Raw genomic sequence first — 15,695 nt, forward strand, 5'->3', positions numbered from 1 at the left:
GAAAAAATTACTGGATGCCCTGCTTTTGAGTGACATTCGTTGTCTTTGAGCGTCTTTTCAACTGTATACATTTTCAAAAAGGTATAAAACCAGGGATTCTTGCCCACAGAAATGGAAATAGTAGAAAAAAGTGGGAAGGGGCCCAGAGAGTGGAGTGCTGGACCCAGGGGCCCTGGTGAGGACGTGAGGATGCGAACAACTTCTCTGCCAACAGGAATAGTTAGAGTCTATGAAAGTGAAAGTCGCTCAATCCTGTCCCACTCTTTGCGACCCCGTGGACGGGGGCCCGCCAGGCTCCTCTGTCCTTGGGATTCTCCAAACAAGGATACTGGAGTGGGTAGCCTTTCCCTTCTCCAGGGGATCTTCCCGACCCAGGGATGGAACCTAGGTCTCCTGCACTGCGGGCGGATTCTTTACCATCTGAGCCCCCAGGGAAGCCCCAGAGGAATGCTAACTACTCACTACTCCTCGGAGGTGGTGATGAGTGATGCAAACTCGTTGTGCAAACTGTGTAGGGAGCCGGGGTCCCTAGCGACAGCTTGCAGGTCGATAGCCCCGGGGCAGGGGGCGGGGGCCATGGGGACCCGGGCAATTCAGGGCGCGGGCGGGGCCGCCGCGGATCCCGGTGCGGGGGCACCCCTGGGGACCTGGCCGGGGCGGGGCGCGGGCGAGCGCGGGAGCATGGACGCGGAGGCCGCCCGTGGAGCCGCAGGTAAGGGGCGCAGGAGCAGTCCGGCCGCCTGCCCGCCCGCCTCCTCCGCCGGCCTCCGCGCGGGCCCCACCCCGCGTATCGGGTTTCAATGGCTGGGCATGTCTGAACGCTCCGGGCTCCCGCGCTGCAGAGCGAGACCGTACACCGCGCGCCGCGCGCGGCCAGGGAAACTTCCCCCGGAGTCGGCGCCAGGGCGCCGCGAGCCGCGCACCTGTGCCCGCCGCGGAGCGAGACAGCGGGCGGCCCGGGAGGTCGGGGGCTCGGCGCGCGGGGCTCTAGCGCCCACCGCCCTGGAGGCGCGCCCCCCAAGGGATCTCGGTCACCGCCCTCCCGACCGTTCCTACGATCCCCGGCCGCCGGGGACCCGAGGGTCTGACGAGCTCTCTGCCTTCCCGTAACCTCGGCGGCCTAGGAAGCTCACGGTGGGGGGTGAGGAGGGCCCCCGTAAAGCGTCTAGGGTGGCGGCCGGCGCCCCTGTGGCCCCCGCTCGGGGACTGTCAGTTCCGGCCCCGACCCAGCCGACCAGCCGGGGTGCCTGGGGTGGCGGGCCGCCCGGGAGCCCGCCCCCTCTCCGGAGAACCCGGCGAAACCGTGTGACTTCTGAATTTGAAAGCACCTAGGACAAACACCCGAAAATGTTTCCTGCAGCAAAGAAAGGAGTGTGTGGATGGGCGCAGGCATAGACAGGGGCGGTGGGTGCTCTTCTGCACCCTTCCCCCAACCCCGTCCCCTCGGGGACCAGCGGCAGGAAGGGCCCCGTGGCCAGTGCTCAAGGTCCAGTCTCGCCCTCCCACCAGCCCTGCGCCCACGTGCAGTCAGAACGCAGACTGGTCACTTTCTCCCACCACATATCTCTGTAAGAGAAAACTCAGTCGTATAGAGGTTCCTTGCCTTTTATTAGAAGCCAGCGGCGGTGAATTACTTGTTTTTATAACTTGCATTCCAAAGCTGTGACTGAGCTGTTTTTCCCCCGATTTCAAGTGAGGGAGTTAAGAACGGATGGTGGCCACGGCGACTTGTATGAATCAGTGACATCCCCCGTGAAAAGTTTGTCTTAGTCTAGAGATTGAGAAGGGTTTGTCTCTAAGTTTAGAAGGAGAAGGAGAAGTGATTTTTTTCTGTAGTGCTTCCTGGAAGGTTGGTTGATTGTGAGTGCTGTTGCCTGTCCATTTGAGAACTGGGGCAAGAAGAGAATGTGTCTTCTTCCTTTGATATCACCTTTCTCACCTGCAAAATGGAGGAGACCTTGCCCAGTTGGGGACTTACTGTACAGAAATACCTCATGTATTTTAAATACTTAGCAGGTCTGCACACAAAGCTCAGTTTGACTTTCTCCCCTCCCCTCCCTCTCAGAGTGGTGCCTGGGTCAGAGAGTTCCTCCCAGCTAGTGCCTTAGACCTGCTTATTCTACCCAGCTTTACTCTGTTTTAATGGGAGAAGTAATGGTCATTTCATCTTCTGGAAAAGTGCAGTTGGCCTAAACGGCTTCAGGATTTTCCTGTATTTATGTCAGCGTTTGCTGTGGCTTTCATGGTTGCTGATGGCCCAGATGACACACAGCAGTTGTGCATTTTTCATTCCCACATGTGCTAGATTCTAATGGATGGGAGTTCTGCATAGCTGAATCCATGCCCAAACTCTGATAGCCCATTTCCAAAAAGGGCTTCAGCCAACCATGCCTATGTGGGAATGAATCCTTTTTCTTTTAGCAGGAAGGCATGAGACTGAGAATTGTTGCTTTCAGATAAGGCTGTATGTCGGTCCCCGCTTAGTTCTAGCACGAAAAGCTAGGGAAAGGGCATGTGACATTCCCATGAGAGTTGCCTCTGTATCTAGATGAGGTTCCTCAGTTAAGGTGTGTCTGGGGTGGGGGTTACCCTCAATAATTCAAGACATATCCCAGGACCACACATGCAGTCTCTCTCTCTCTCTGAAAGTTTGTATGTGTTTTTAATTTCCCTGATATTGAAGGCCTTCTTAGGTTCCACCAGACCATCTGTTGCTGTCATTTTAGCTTGGAGTGTAAGAAAGAAGGAGACAGTCAGACACAACCAAGTCCTGTTACTCCTCTCATCTTTTACCTTGAACTTTCCTCATCTGCAAAACAAGATCTTAAACTGCCTCATGAGGATTAGATGAGACCTTGCATTCATCAGAGCGGACTGCTGGGTCCCTGGGGAAAGTTTCAATAGACTCAGACAAGGTGCTTTGTTTTTGCTCCCCACCCCCCATTTCTGGGGCTTCTCAGGTGGCGCTAGTGGTAAAGAACCTGCCTGCCAGTGCAGGAGACCTAGGAGACACGGGTTCGATCCCTGGGATGGGAAGATCTCTTGGAGAATGGAATGGCAACCCACTCCAGTATTCTTGCCTGGAGAATCCAGGCAGAGGAGCCTGGCGGGCTACATTCCATAGGGTTGGTCATGAAGAGTCAGACATGGCTGAAGTTACTTAGCCAAGTCCAAGTTTACACAAATAATTGAAGTGTTTGTGAGAATCATCTGTTGTATCATCTCCATTTAGGAAGTCAGTTTCGAGTTCCAGTTTAGAAAAGTTAGGTGCTGGACAGTTTGCCATGGTGATAAAAGCAGAGCTTTAGAGACAGGAAAGCCAGCAAGCTAGGAGGAAGCTTGCGTTGGGGGAACAGGGACTGTGGTGATGCTACTTAAGGGACTGATTCTGGGAGGGTCAGTCCAAACACGCGACATCAGAACGGTTCGGTATCTTCCGGTTGGAGACACGGAAGAGCTGGTCAGACACGCTGACTCTGGAGCAGGCAAGGAATCTAGAAAGGCCGGTGCTGGCCCTGCGCTCCGTCGGGGACCCCTGTTCCTGAGAGGAGGGAGCAGAACAGACGGAGGTCTGGGGAGGGCGTCTCCCCAGGGGAGGTTAGGCTCAGGGAGGGAGAAGCCCTGGAAACCTGAGCCCGGGCTGCGGGGAGGGCCCGGGGCTGAGGGAGGCCGGCAGGGGCAACAACAGGGCTCAGAAGAGGGGCTGGGGAGGGGGAGACCACAGGGAAGGGGGTCAGAGGTCACGGACCCCGAGGGCCGCCAGGCACAGCTGCTGTTTCTGAAACATTTTCAGGAAAAGAAGAGGGAGAAGACTGAGGAAGTGGTTAGAGTGCAAGACAGTGACTGTTTCTTCGCATTTTTGGTGGAGGAGACCTAAAGGCATTTTTGGTAAACTAACCCTTAGAAGCACTTTTCTGCTTGCCGACTATTGCTGTAAGCCCTTTCCAAGTGTTTCCATGTGCTGTGCTTGGTCGCTCAGCCGTGTCCAACTTTTTGTGACCCTGTGGACTGTAGCCTGCCAGACTCCTCTGTAGCCCACCAGGCTCCTCTGTCCTTGGGATTCTCCAGGCCAGAATACTGGAGTGGGTTGCCATGCCCTCCTCCAGGGGATCGCCCCAACCCCGGCCTCTCGCATTGCAAGCGGATTCTTCACTGTCTGTGTCACCAGGGATGCCCAAGAATACTGGAGTGGGTAGCTTATCCCTTCTCCAGTGGAACTTCCTGGCCCAAGAATCGAACCAGGGTCTCCTGTATTCCAGGTGGATTCTTTACTGACTGAGCTACCAGGGAAGCCCAATTGATCCTCATAGTAAATAGTAAAGGTAGATACTAATTTTATCCCATTTTACTGGTGAGGAAGCTGAGGCACAGAGAGAAGTCATTTGCCTAGTCTTCGGGCTAGTAAGTGGCAGTGTTGGGATTTAAATTGGGGAGTGATTGGTGATAGTGGTGGTTTGACTCCCAGAGAAAGGGACCTCTCATGGGAATGATGTCTGCCCCCTTCCCCCACCCTAAAACCAAAGTGGAGGACCAGGAAGGTGAGCTCATGTTCCATGAGCCAGTTCCTCGGAGATGAACTCATGTTAACAAAACACTTCAAAAAATTTTTAAATATTCATCAGCCATTTTGTTGAATATTTTGGTCAAATATTCATCAGACCCAAAATGTAGAAGTGAAGAGGTGTCCTCTTAGAGGAACAGGGATCTGGCAGATTGGGGGGTGGGGTGTGTGTCTCAGTTCCTGGGGGCAAGTCTTCCCTGGGGGTTGTGGCAGAGGGCTGGACTGGGCCCTGGGCATCCTGTAAGTGTCACTGCTTTTGTGCCCCGGGGCAAGTCTCCATTGCTTCATCAAGAGGGAAGGGAGAGGGTGAGACGATCTCTAAAAGTCCGCTCTGCCATGGAGTGTGTCACCCACCTCACGTCCCTGTAACCAGACTCTCATCCTGCTGAGGGTAGGACCTCACTGATCTTTCTATCCTCCTGCCCTGCTGGCTGCGGGCACATGGTCGGAGCCCTGCGAGCCTTGGATGGAGGAATCATCTCCTTTCAGATGCTGGGGAAGGCCTTTGTTGGTCCCCTGGCTGTAGGGCGGGTTGCCAGGGGGATTTTGCCGATTCGTGTATTAGGGTGTGTGATGGTGTGTGCTGCCCTGCCATCCCCGGGGCTGAGCGCCACTGGTCAGCCCATCCTCTGGGGGATGTCTTGCCAGGGGTCTCACTCTCCCTGGGCAGGCCTGGCTCTCACTGAGTCACCCTGATGCCTGGGCATTTTGTATGTCCCTGTCTGTCGGTTGTGATTCTTTGCCTTGTAACGGTGTCCATCCTATGAATGGTCCCTGTTCACCTCCACCTCTTAGACATCAAGGGGTATTTTACATGTATTAGATGGGTTTCTCTGCTATATGAGGCCGGGCCAGAGATGACTGGTGTCCTAACCTCCGGCTCCTGCTGTGGCCTGGCAGAATAGAGTGAATGACCGGGTGGCCAGGGCTGGGGCTGGGAGGTGGGAAGGGGGCAGGTCTTTCTGACCTTTGAAACCCTAATCTGGTGGGTGACTGCCTGACTAGCCTCAGCAGGGTCCCTGCCAGCAGCTGGCTCCAAACTCCTCTGATAACATTCTTATTTGCAGCTCAGCTCTGGGAAATTCCAAACAGAGGATTATAGCAAATGGCTGTGCTTCCTGCTGTGTCCTGTGGCACAGAACACAATTTTAGGGCAAAATTCAAGCACACTTGTTGGTCAGATGCCCCTGGTGTCATGTGACTTTTAAAGTCAGGGTTATTGTTGGGGATTTAGGTGACTGTCTGTAGCAACTGAAGGTCTAGGGCCTTTGAATAATGCTTGTTTGGCTTTAACAGCTGTGGTTTACAAATTCCATGCCTTGTAGCACACCCATCCTCTGCTGTGGGCTTTCTTTTCAAGGCCAGCGATCAGCAAACTTCTGTGGGGGTGGGACACAGAGCATATATCCAAAGGCCACTTTGTTCTGTAGAAATCCAGTCTTGTCTTTCTCCCCACTTCTCTGAGCTGCTGGGACTGCTCTCCCAGCAGACCTTGTGCATTCCTTGTGCCCACACAGTGCTTTGTTTTCTGCTTAAACCAACACCTATTGTCTGTCAAGGTATATAGTTATTTTGATGTTTCTTTGCTCCTCCGAAGCTGGGCAGCGAAGGGGCCACCGGGAATGGCTTGAGGACTGGGGGCTCCCAGGGAGGGCAGAGGGGGAGCTCCTGTCCATGTGTGTGTTGGGGGCTCCCAAGGCCCAAACCCTCCTAGACCGCTTGGTTTCCTTGTCTTGCAGAAATTAAGACAAATGTGTTTTTCTTGGAAACCGAGTCTCTAACCACTACTTGCAAATTCCACAGAGAGAGCACGAAGGCTGTATTTGTTTCTCCATTGCACTGTGCTGAAATAACCCCTGATGAGACTCCCTGAGTATGTCGGTGTAAGTGCTTGAGAAGTCGAAGCTGTGATGATGCTAGCCTTGCAGTGACTTCTGCTCACCGTGCTGTCTCCCCGCCCACTGTGCTCTATGCGATGCTGCATAGTGGATCAGTTTTGCCAAGTGTTGTATGTGGGTAGAGGCATATAGGCCCAAACAGGGAATTACACATGTTCATTCATTTTTCCCTTTATGTTTTCTAGCAAGTGATTTCTGTAATGCATGTGTGTAGCCCAGCTTTGGGCTATTAGAACATCTTGGAAAACCATTATCGTAAGCTCTGCAGGAGGAAAATAACTGTTCTGTGTTTTTCCAGAATACATGATAACTGAGTAAAATTATAAAAAATGCTTGCTAAAAGAATTAATAAAAATCTGTCCTTGTGCAAAAGCATAGTCTGGTTACTTGTTGATGAATATGTTTTTAATCATAAGAGTTAAATGTGAATATTGACAGATCATCTTGTTTTCATTTCTTGCCTTTTTAAAAATTGAGATTTCCCCCACCCTGGCCCTAATTCCATTTTTTTCCTCTCTCCTATTTTGAAATTTGATATCTATATTTCCATTCTTTTAGGGGCTCACTTAGACATTTTAATATGCATGTTATTTCTAACTAACCCTGAAGTTAATCAGTTTTAAACTTTCTCTGAAATCATATGAGGGCCTTGAATGACCCCACTCCAGTTACTTCCTTTCTGATTTCTTTTTGTTTGTTGTGAAGCACCTTAGTTCTATTACGATTTTTTTAAAATCTCCTTAAATTAGATGTTTTTGTTTTGTTTGGTCAGCATTGGCTTGGGTTTTATCCACATGTTTCTCATTTTCTTTGCTCCCATTCCTTCCTGACTAATTTCCTCTTGAGGTCAGTTTCCTTTCCCTTGATAAGCACCCTTTTAGAAATAACTTTAGGGAAGATATGCTGGTAGTAAAACTCAGATTTTGTTTTTCTAAATGTTTTTTATTTCACCCACATTGCTGAAAGTTACTTCTGCTGGATTGGAGGATGAAGGTTATTTGTTCTCTCACTTTAAAAATGTTCTTCCACTGAGCTACACCCCCTTCCATTGTCTCCTGGCTTCCATAGTTGCCATTGAGAAGACCGCTGTCAATGGAGTTGTCCTTTTCTTGGGAGGATCTGTCTTTCCCTTCTGGCTACTTTCATCTTTTTGTGTTGTTGTTTTGCAGCTTGACTACAGTATGTTTAGGAGGGGAGTTTTCTTTATTCTCCCTGCTTTAGGGTTGGTTGGAATTCTAGAGTCAGAGGATTGGTGTCTTTCATTAATTCTGGAGAAATTTCAATCAAATTCCATCAAATCTTGACTTTTCCTTATTATTTGTTCTCCTTCTGAAACCTCAATTAAATTGTTGCTGGATGGACCTCATCATTCTACTCTCCATCTCCCTTAACCTGCCTTTCATATTTTCCCCTTGTTCTGTCTTTCTGTGCTGCATTCTGCATAATTTCTTCAGATACATATTTTCAGTTCATTGGCTATTTCAGACATAAATTTCTAGAAGCTCTATTTTCTTTCCCTCTTGAATCTTACTGGGCAATTAACAAATCTTGGACCTTTACATACATTCCATATTTAAACTTTTAAAAAGATATTTCACATCTCTATCTTCCATGTGAGATAATTTCGATATCTGCAGTCTTTGTGAGTCTGAACCTATAGTTTGTGCTGACTCTTTTGTGGCAGTTTATTTCATCATACATTAGAGATTTTTGAAATCTGGTCTAAATGACCCCAGAGCTCTTGCCCTCATGCTCAATCCTCACTGCCTATGTGGCTGCTTTAGCAGTGTTTTAATGCCAGTTCGGTTTGTAATATCTCAAGGAAAACATTTAGTATTTCAGAATAATGTACAGCTTGTTCTTCTGTTGGCAGGTTCATCAATTTCCCACTTTGGAAAGAGCTAGGATCTTAACAGCAATTAGACTGTTTCCAATGTTAGTTTATAAATGTGTCACAATATGAAAGCTACTAGTTGAACTGCACTGACTTATATGAAGTGGTGAGGCTAAAGTAGAAAGTCCGGCCCCTCACCCCCCCATCCATCTAGCAGCAAATTCTGCCCTGTCCACTGCCACATCTAGCTCATGTCTTCTCATCATCTTCACTGTCATTATTAGTCTAAGCCACTGTCACTGTCTGTCTCAGCTTGCACTGCCTCCGATTTGGTTTCTTGCTGCAGTATGACCTGGCGGAGCAGTAAACACACACTGCAGTTATGCCCCATTGGGGACCCTTCAGCAGCCTCCTACTGCATTTTCCTTGAAACCTGAAGTATGGAACTTGGCCAGAGTCCTGTTACCCTGGCCTCTGCCTGCCTGCTTCCTGTGACTTTACACTTCTTCTCTTGACAGGCATGCTGCAGGCACGCTGGCTGCCCTTGAGCATGTGGACTCCCTCTGCTCCTGTCTTCCTTCTGCACGGCTGCTCCTTTGGTCTGGGTGGCCCTTGATCTTGCTCAGCATGAGGCCAACATTTAGTTCTTCCGTCTTCTGCTTAATGGTCACCTCCTTAGAGAGACCGGCCCTGGTCATTCTGTCCTGTCTCCCACCTCCCTTGTCACTCTCCTCCCTCCATGCCATGGGGGTGTTTAACTTTTTATGTTTCCTGACCAGGCTGTAAGTTTTATAAGAGCAGAGGCCACTCCTGATTTTTCACCACTGTGTTGACTAGCACTTAGCATCGTGTCTGGCAATACGAAATTTCCTAAGTGATGGCCCAGTTTTATATTATACATTTATAAAATAGCTTTATAGCAGAAAGTTTTTTAAACCTTTGCTGTAGAGTTGGTAATGAATGTGATCTGGGTCTGATTAGACCTCTTCCTAGGACCATGGGTTATTGGGAAGACCTTGGTCTAAGCTGAGGTCACCCTTGGGCAGGGACTCTGGGAGCAGATATTATAGAGGCCTCAGGGCATCACTACCATTCTACTACTACCACTACCACTGTTATTACTACTATTATTGTATTTTTAAAAATGGGTAGTGGTTTTTTCCCTCCAAGCCTTAAAGTATAAATGACAAACAGTCTGTTCTCTTTTCACTGCAGCCAGCTCCTAGCTTCTGCCACCTTTCTTGGGGGTGTGGCTTAGCTGGACAGTGGGCAAAGGTGGCATCATTGCCCTGTAATGCAGGTGCTGGAGGAATCCTGTGTAGGTTAGCCCGTTTCGACCACATCGGCCTTGCCACTTATCTCTTTGTGAATTCCTGTCACTCTTTCTAATTCTTACAAGCTTTTAAAATAGTTGTTAAAATTATTAATATATGGACCAAAGAGTTGAATAGACATTTCTCCAAAGACATAGAGATGGCCGGTAAGGGACTTCTCTGGTGGTCCAGTGATTAAGAATCCCCAGTGCAGGGGATATTGGTTCAATCCCTGGTTGGGGAACCAAGATCCCATGTGCCACAGGGCAACTAAGCCCACGTGCTGCAGCTGCTGAGTCTGTGCACTTTAGAGTCTGGGCACTGCAGTGAAAGATCCCGAATGCCACAGCTAAGACTCAACACAGCCAAAGAGAGAAAGAAATACTTAAAACAACAGCAACAACAAATGGCCAGTTAGCACATGAAAAGATGCTCCTCATGACTAATACAAATGAAAACCACAGTGAGATACCACTTCACACCCATTTGGATGGCTGTTATCAGAAAAAGCAGAAAATAACAAATGTTGGGTGAGAATATGGAGAAATTGGAACCCTTGTGCATTGCTAGTGGGGATGTAAAATGGTACAGCCACTGTGGAGTGTGGCAGTTCTTCAAAAACTTAAACATAGAACCAGCATATGATCCAACAATTCCACTTCTGAGTATATACTCAAAAGATGTGAAAGCAGGGACTGGAAGAGATATTTCTAGATCCATATTCATGGCAGCATTATTCACAATAGCCAAAAGGTGGAAGCAACCCAAGTGAACATCAACAAATGAATGGATAAGCAAAATGGTGTGTGTGTGTGTGTGTGTATAAAGCAGGATATTATTCAGCCTTTAAAAGGCAGATATTTTAAACAATGCTATACTGAGTGCTCGCTGCCATTTGTGCTGGTACACATTGTGTGGTCCTCGACATGATATAAATTAGTAAGCACACAAACTGGTAAAAGCCCTGATGGAAATTTCAAGATCTGGGTTTGAGTCTCAGCTCCATTACTAACTTTCCATTTCTGAGTATGTTTCCATATCTAAAAAATGGGTTTAATTTTTTGTTCTTTCTTAACTTCAAGGAGCTGATGTAACTCTCAAACAAATGAGGAAGTGCTATAGCCCTTTTGTTAACTGGAAAAAACTGTTCAAGTATAAGGTATAAAAGGGTACATTTTAATGTAAGAACATACCACTTTTTTTTTTTAATGCTTTCTTTCCCAACCAGTACTTGAGAAAATTGTTTATCCACAGAAGGCAGAATGTTAACTTTCTTTTATATGTCTTCTGTTTAAAATTGAGCTGGTACTCACCTGGATGCAAATATTTCTGTTCAGCAGGTACCTCTTCGTCTACTTTTCAGTTTTGCACAGAAAAGACCAATGCCTTTATAAAAATGTAGCTTTCTCCAGAAGTAGAGACAGATGCAGAGAACAAACATATGGATATGTTGGGATTGACATGTCTATACTACTATGTATAAAATACATAACTAATGAGAACTGACTGTATTGCACAGGGAACTCCACTCAATGCTCTGCAGTGACATAAATGGGAAGGGACTCCAGAAGAGCGGGGATACATAGAGCTGATGCACTTTGCTGCTCAGCAGACTCTAACTCAGCCTTGTAAGGCAATTACACGCCAATAAAAAAATGCAGCTTTCTCTACAGATTTCCAGATATTGGGATGTACCTGCGCCTTCCCTGCGTGGCACGCTGCCTAAGTCTAAGGTCACCCCACTCTTCTCCACTCATTCTCCATGCATAGCAGTCTGGGTGATACAGCTGAGTATTTAAAAAACAGAGGCTCCAGCTTAATCTAGAACTGAGTCATGGAGACTGAGGATTATTCTACTTTCAGTTCTCCTCGTTGCTTTGCACAGGGCTGAGCGTGCCAGATAGAGACCCAGTTTTTGTCTCCTTTAGAAATATTATTGTCATGCGACTGTATGCTCCTCGGGTCTTTGTCTTGTCACAACAAAAATTTGGAGTGACGGACATTGAAGCCCCCTTGGTGGGTCACAGCTCTCAGAGGACAGACCGTGTTATAGCTCTTAAATAAATCAGTGTTACAGCTCAGTGTTACAACTCTATTTATTTAGATAATAGCAGGAAAATCCATCCTTGAGGCATGAGGGCATGTCGATCCAAAGACGCGAAGAGAAGATCGCCCCATCGCGCGGGAGAGAGAGAGAAGAGGGCTTTGGCTCCTCTTTTTATATGTTCTCTGTCCCTGGGCCTGTCTTATGTAAATTGGGCCAGCCAGGAGTGTTGTTTGTTTTACCTGAGGTTCTCACTCAGGTCCTCAGACCTTCCTTTGTTCTATTTTCGCAGACTTTTCCCTTCCAGGTCTTTTAGCCACCGCCATTTTGGACTCTTTTTCCCTATTCTAATTACCTAACATTATTGTTAGCAGTGTAATAGATGGACATACAGGGATGTGTGACTTCTGGATGAAAGTTTACAAAGTCCTCCAACAGCCACAGTTTTTCGGTGGGTTCTGAGAAATGTTATTCTGTGACTACTGGGTAAAAGCATGCTGGTGGTGAGTTATTTTTTTCCTTCTCATTGTGTGCCGTGTGGTTTAGGGCTCTGTTTCCCTGCTGGACAGCTGTCCCCTCCCCCACAGCATTTTTCCCACCAGCACAGGACTGCCACGTGTTGTGGTGGTGTTACTGACCCTGGAGTTTGGTATTTTTACAAGTTCCTGGTCAGTTAAATTCAGGGTACAAAGAATCAGGCTTTCCATGTTTTCCTGAGTATGTGCCAAAGCCCTCTTCCTTCCTGGCAAAGGTTAGACCAACAGGGCACCATAACACTGACCACGTGGGGAGGAAGGACTCAAGGTCAGGGGCAAGGCGGGCCTGAGCCTCCTGCAGCTGCATCAGGTGAGGCCCCCTTCTGTTACCGTTTGTGAGACGTTTGAGATGCTATTTCCTTCTGTCTGCCCCCGTAGGGCTCCACATTTGTCCCCCAAAGTGACACCTCTTTGAATGCAAAGGGAACAGTCTGTTTCAGACCCAGCTCATCTCCTTTCGAATGATTCAGAGGGAAAAATAGTTTTATCTTTGTATCATTTGCCTAACAATAAGATGCACCAATGCTCAGATTATGAGACCTTCATATTAAAAGCAATTAGGATTACATAAATCTTTGTGTGGGTGGCATACCAAGTCATCTGCATATTTTACCATCTTAGATTTGGGTGGGACAAGTGATTTATTCTCAGCCAAGGCAGTGACAAGTTGCAAGTTGGCCAATACTAAATCTGTGATAACAGAGCAACAGGCTCCCTGTCAATTCCCGGCGATGAGACCTACCCTGCTACCTACCACCTGCAGACCTTTCTCAGTGCTGCCTCCGTTCCCTGACAACTTTGCTCATCTGCTCAGAAATTCTAACATATTCTACATTCTGTCTTCCAACTTTTTTTTTTTTTCAATTCTTTGCTAAGAATATTTTGGCGATCAGCTGCTCTTCAAAAACCAACAAAAATATATCCAAGTGTGTATTTGCTTCACCTTCTGTTCTCTCCTCCTCCAAGTGGAGGACTGCTCCGCTGACACCAAGCTCCCCTTGCCTGTGGTCCTTGGGCTGCAGACATCGGCAGGCTTGCTCTCTAAGAGTGATGGGTTGTCTGGCCCTGACATCATGACACCTCACTCTTCTCTAAGTGTCATTTGTCAAGTGTTAGTCAGTGTTCTGGAGCGGGGGTCCCTCGTTAAGTCAGTTGGGAGATAAACGCTGGATTAAGAAAATCCCATTACTGCAAGGTTCCTAAATGCCCTGACTGCTGATCGGTGCATAGAACCCCCAGTAGTGAGCGCCGAGCATCACAGCAGGTCCCCTTTTCCCAACTTGCTGGCCTCAGAAACCTCCTTCCACAGCATATCTTGTGAAGCTAGTGTTCCAGAGAATATATGTGTGAAAATGCTGGCAGGATACAAAGGAAGTCAGGAACCTTGGATTCTTTGATATTAAGTAAACCCCAGACACTGCCTCACATAACTGTGGATATTTCTCGCTGTGCGCAGTGGCCCTCTTTAAAAATTATATGTAATCATACTTCAAGTTAAAAGTAGTTCTCAGTTTTGAGGCGTGCTGTGGAGGGTCAGGATGAAGTTTGCATTTGTGAATACTGAACTTTCTCAAAGCAGACAGCTTGGAAGTGCATTTTTGAGGTGCATGCCTCACTGGGAATCAGGGACCCTGCTGAATTCCTGCTGCTGAATTCTCAGCCATGCAGGTGGCATTTGGAAAGCTTCTCCTTCAGGCACTTCCCTGCTGAACACCTGGGTGCAGACACTTCTTGTCAGATGCCCTCTCTCTGGTTGGCATGGAGGAGCTGAGCTCTTTGCCTAGCTCAGAGGAAGGCACTTAACGCCTCTCAGCAGATTTCTTCTGTAATAAGGGTTCCTTCTCCTAATAATTTCCTTTTAGAAGCAAATTACTTTCTGACGAAAACAACAGGCCTGCTTATGTGCAAAAGGAAAGAAAAAAAAAATTCTGTTCTAGTGATATCTACTCTTAGCCAATTGTTAAAAACAAAAGTAGCAGACTCTAATTTTGCATCCTTAAAATTGTTTTCACGTATAACCATGCGCAAGAATTGTTCTTTCTGTAGTTCAAGAATGACAACTTCCAGCCAGTTTTTCCCAGTGACATACGCCACGCGGTTACTGACGGGGGTTCTCAGTAAAGCCAGAATTCTTCGAGTGGGGTTAGCAGAATTTAGAATCTCCTTATTAATGTTTCTCTCAATTGTAGATCCATATGAGAAAAATTGCACTTTCCTAAAATGGGAGAATTTTCCTAATCTTTGGCGTGAGGTGGTGTTTGGAGAGAATACTCTGCAAGTGATACTGAATTGATAGTTAGGTGCAGAGCATTGATCCTTTTCAAGATCTTCATTAGTTGGCTTTGGTGTTTACATTGAGAGGACCAAGAAATGCTAGAAAAGCTCTGAACGTTAGGACTGGCGGCCGTGGCTGACGGATCAGCAGCGGGGGACGGGCAGTGGCTTGGAAGAGTGTGGCAGGCCCGTTATCAGCCCTGGAAGCTTTGGGAAGAAGATCCTGAATGACTTCGGCATTTTCCCTGGAAGAATGCTCTAAGACAGACCTCTGCTTTTGTTTTTCGGGTGACCAGAGCCAACATGTGCTTAGAGTGAATTCTTACATGCGGGGTTGGTTTGGGGATTTCAATTTCTTTATGGTCTGCACTGAATTATCATTTCAACTGTGGGCCTTTTTTCATGAAAGCGTTTTACATCACACTGAAAAGATTACATTCTTTTGGCTTTGGAAAAATATTTCCTGTCGGGTTCAAACCATTAAAGCCTCTTAGCGTTTCGCATCTGGAAGCCCCTGCCTGGGTCTGCCTTCCCTCAGCAGCTGGGCGGCCGGGCTGCCTGAGCGCCTGCGGAAAGCGCCCTGGACTTGTTGACTCCCCGCGGCCCCCCTGCAGCCCCCTGTCCGCAAGGGAGTGCCCTGCGGGGGGAGGCTGGGCGGGGGCTTCCTTCCTCCCTGTGTGATGTGGGGCCACTAGCCCGTGTTTGCGTGTGCCTGTGTGTATGTGTGTTTGTGACTATGTGTTTGTGTGTGCCTCTGTGTGTGCTTGTGTGTGCCTGTGTTTGTGTGTGTCTTTGTGTGCCTGTGTGTGCGTGTATTTGTGTGTGCATGCATTTGTGTGTGCCTCCATGTGCCTGTGTGTGCATATATTTGTGTGTGTGTGCATTTGTGTGTGTCTTTGTGTGCCTGTGTGTGTGTATTTGTGTGTGTGTGCATTTGTGTGTGTGTGCATTTGTGTGTGCCTCTGTGTGCCCATGTGTGCGTGTATTTGTGTGTGCCTGTGTTTGTGTGTGTCTTTGTGTGCCTGTGTGTGCATGTATTTGTGTGCGTGCATTTGTGTGTGCCTTTGTGTGCCTCTGTGTGCGTGTATTTGTGTGTGCCTGTGTGTGTGCGTGTATTTGTGTGTGCGTGCATTTGTGTGTGCCTCTGTGTGCCTGTGCGTGTGTATATTTGTGTGTGCGTGCATTTGTGTGTGTCTTTGTGTGCCTGTGTGTGTGCATATTTGTGTGTATTTGTG

At 47.9% G+C, this 15,695-nt stretch overlaps 1 protein-coding gene across 1 annotated transcript in view; it reads left to right on the forward strand.

Moving 5' to 3' along the window:
• The first annotated feature begins 666 nt into the window (after positions 1–666).
• Positions 667–15,695, forward strand: part of LOC122419708 (protein FAM169B-like) — an 88,590-nt gene continuing 73,561 nt past the window's right edge. Inside the window, exon 1 of the mRNA XM_043434498.1 lies at positions 667–712. Coding sequence (XP_043290433.1) covers positions 682–712 — 31 coding nt within the window. The 5' untranslated portion in view covers positions 667–681. The remainder of the gene's footprint in view (positions 713–15,695) is intronic.

Source organism: Cervus canadensis, chromosome 17, assembly GCF_019320065.1.
Source record: "Cervus canadensis isolate Bull #8, Minnesota chromosome 17, ASM1932006v1, whole genome shotgun sequence".
NCBI lineage: Eukaryota > Metazoa > Chordata > Mammalia > Artiodactyla > Cervidae > Cervus > Cervus canadensis.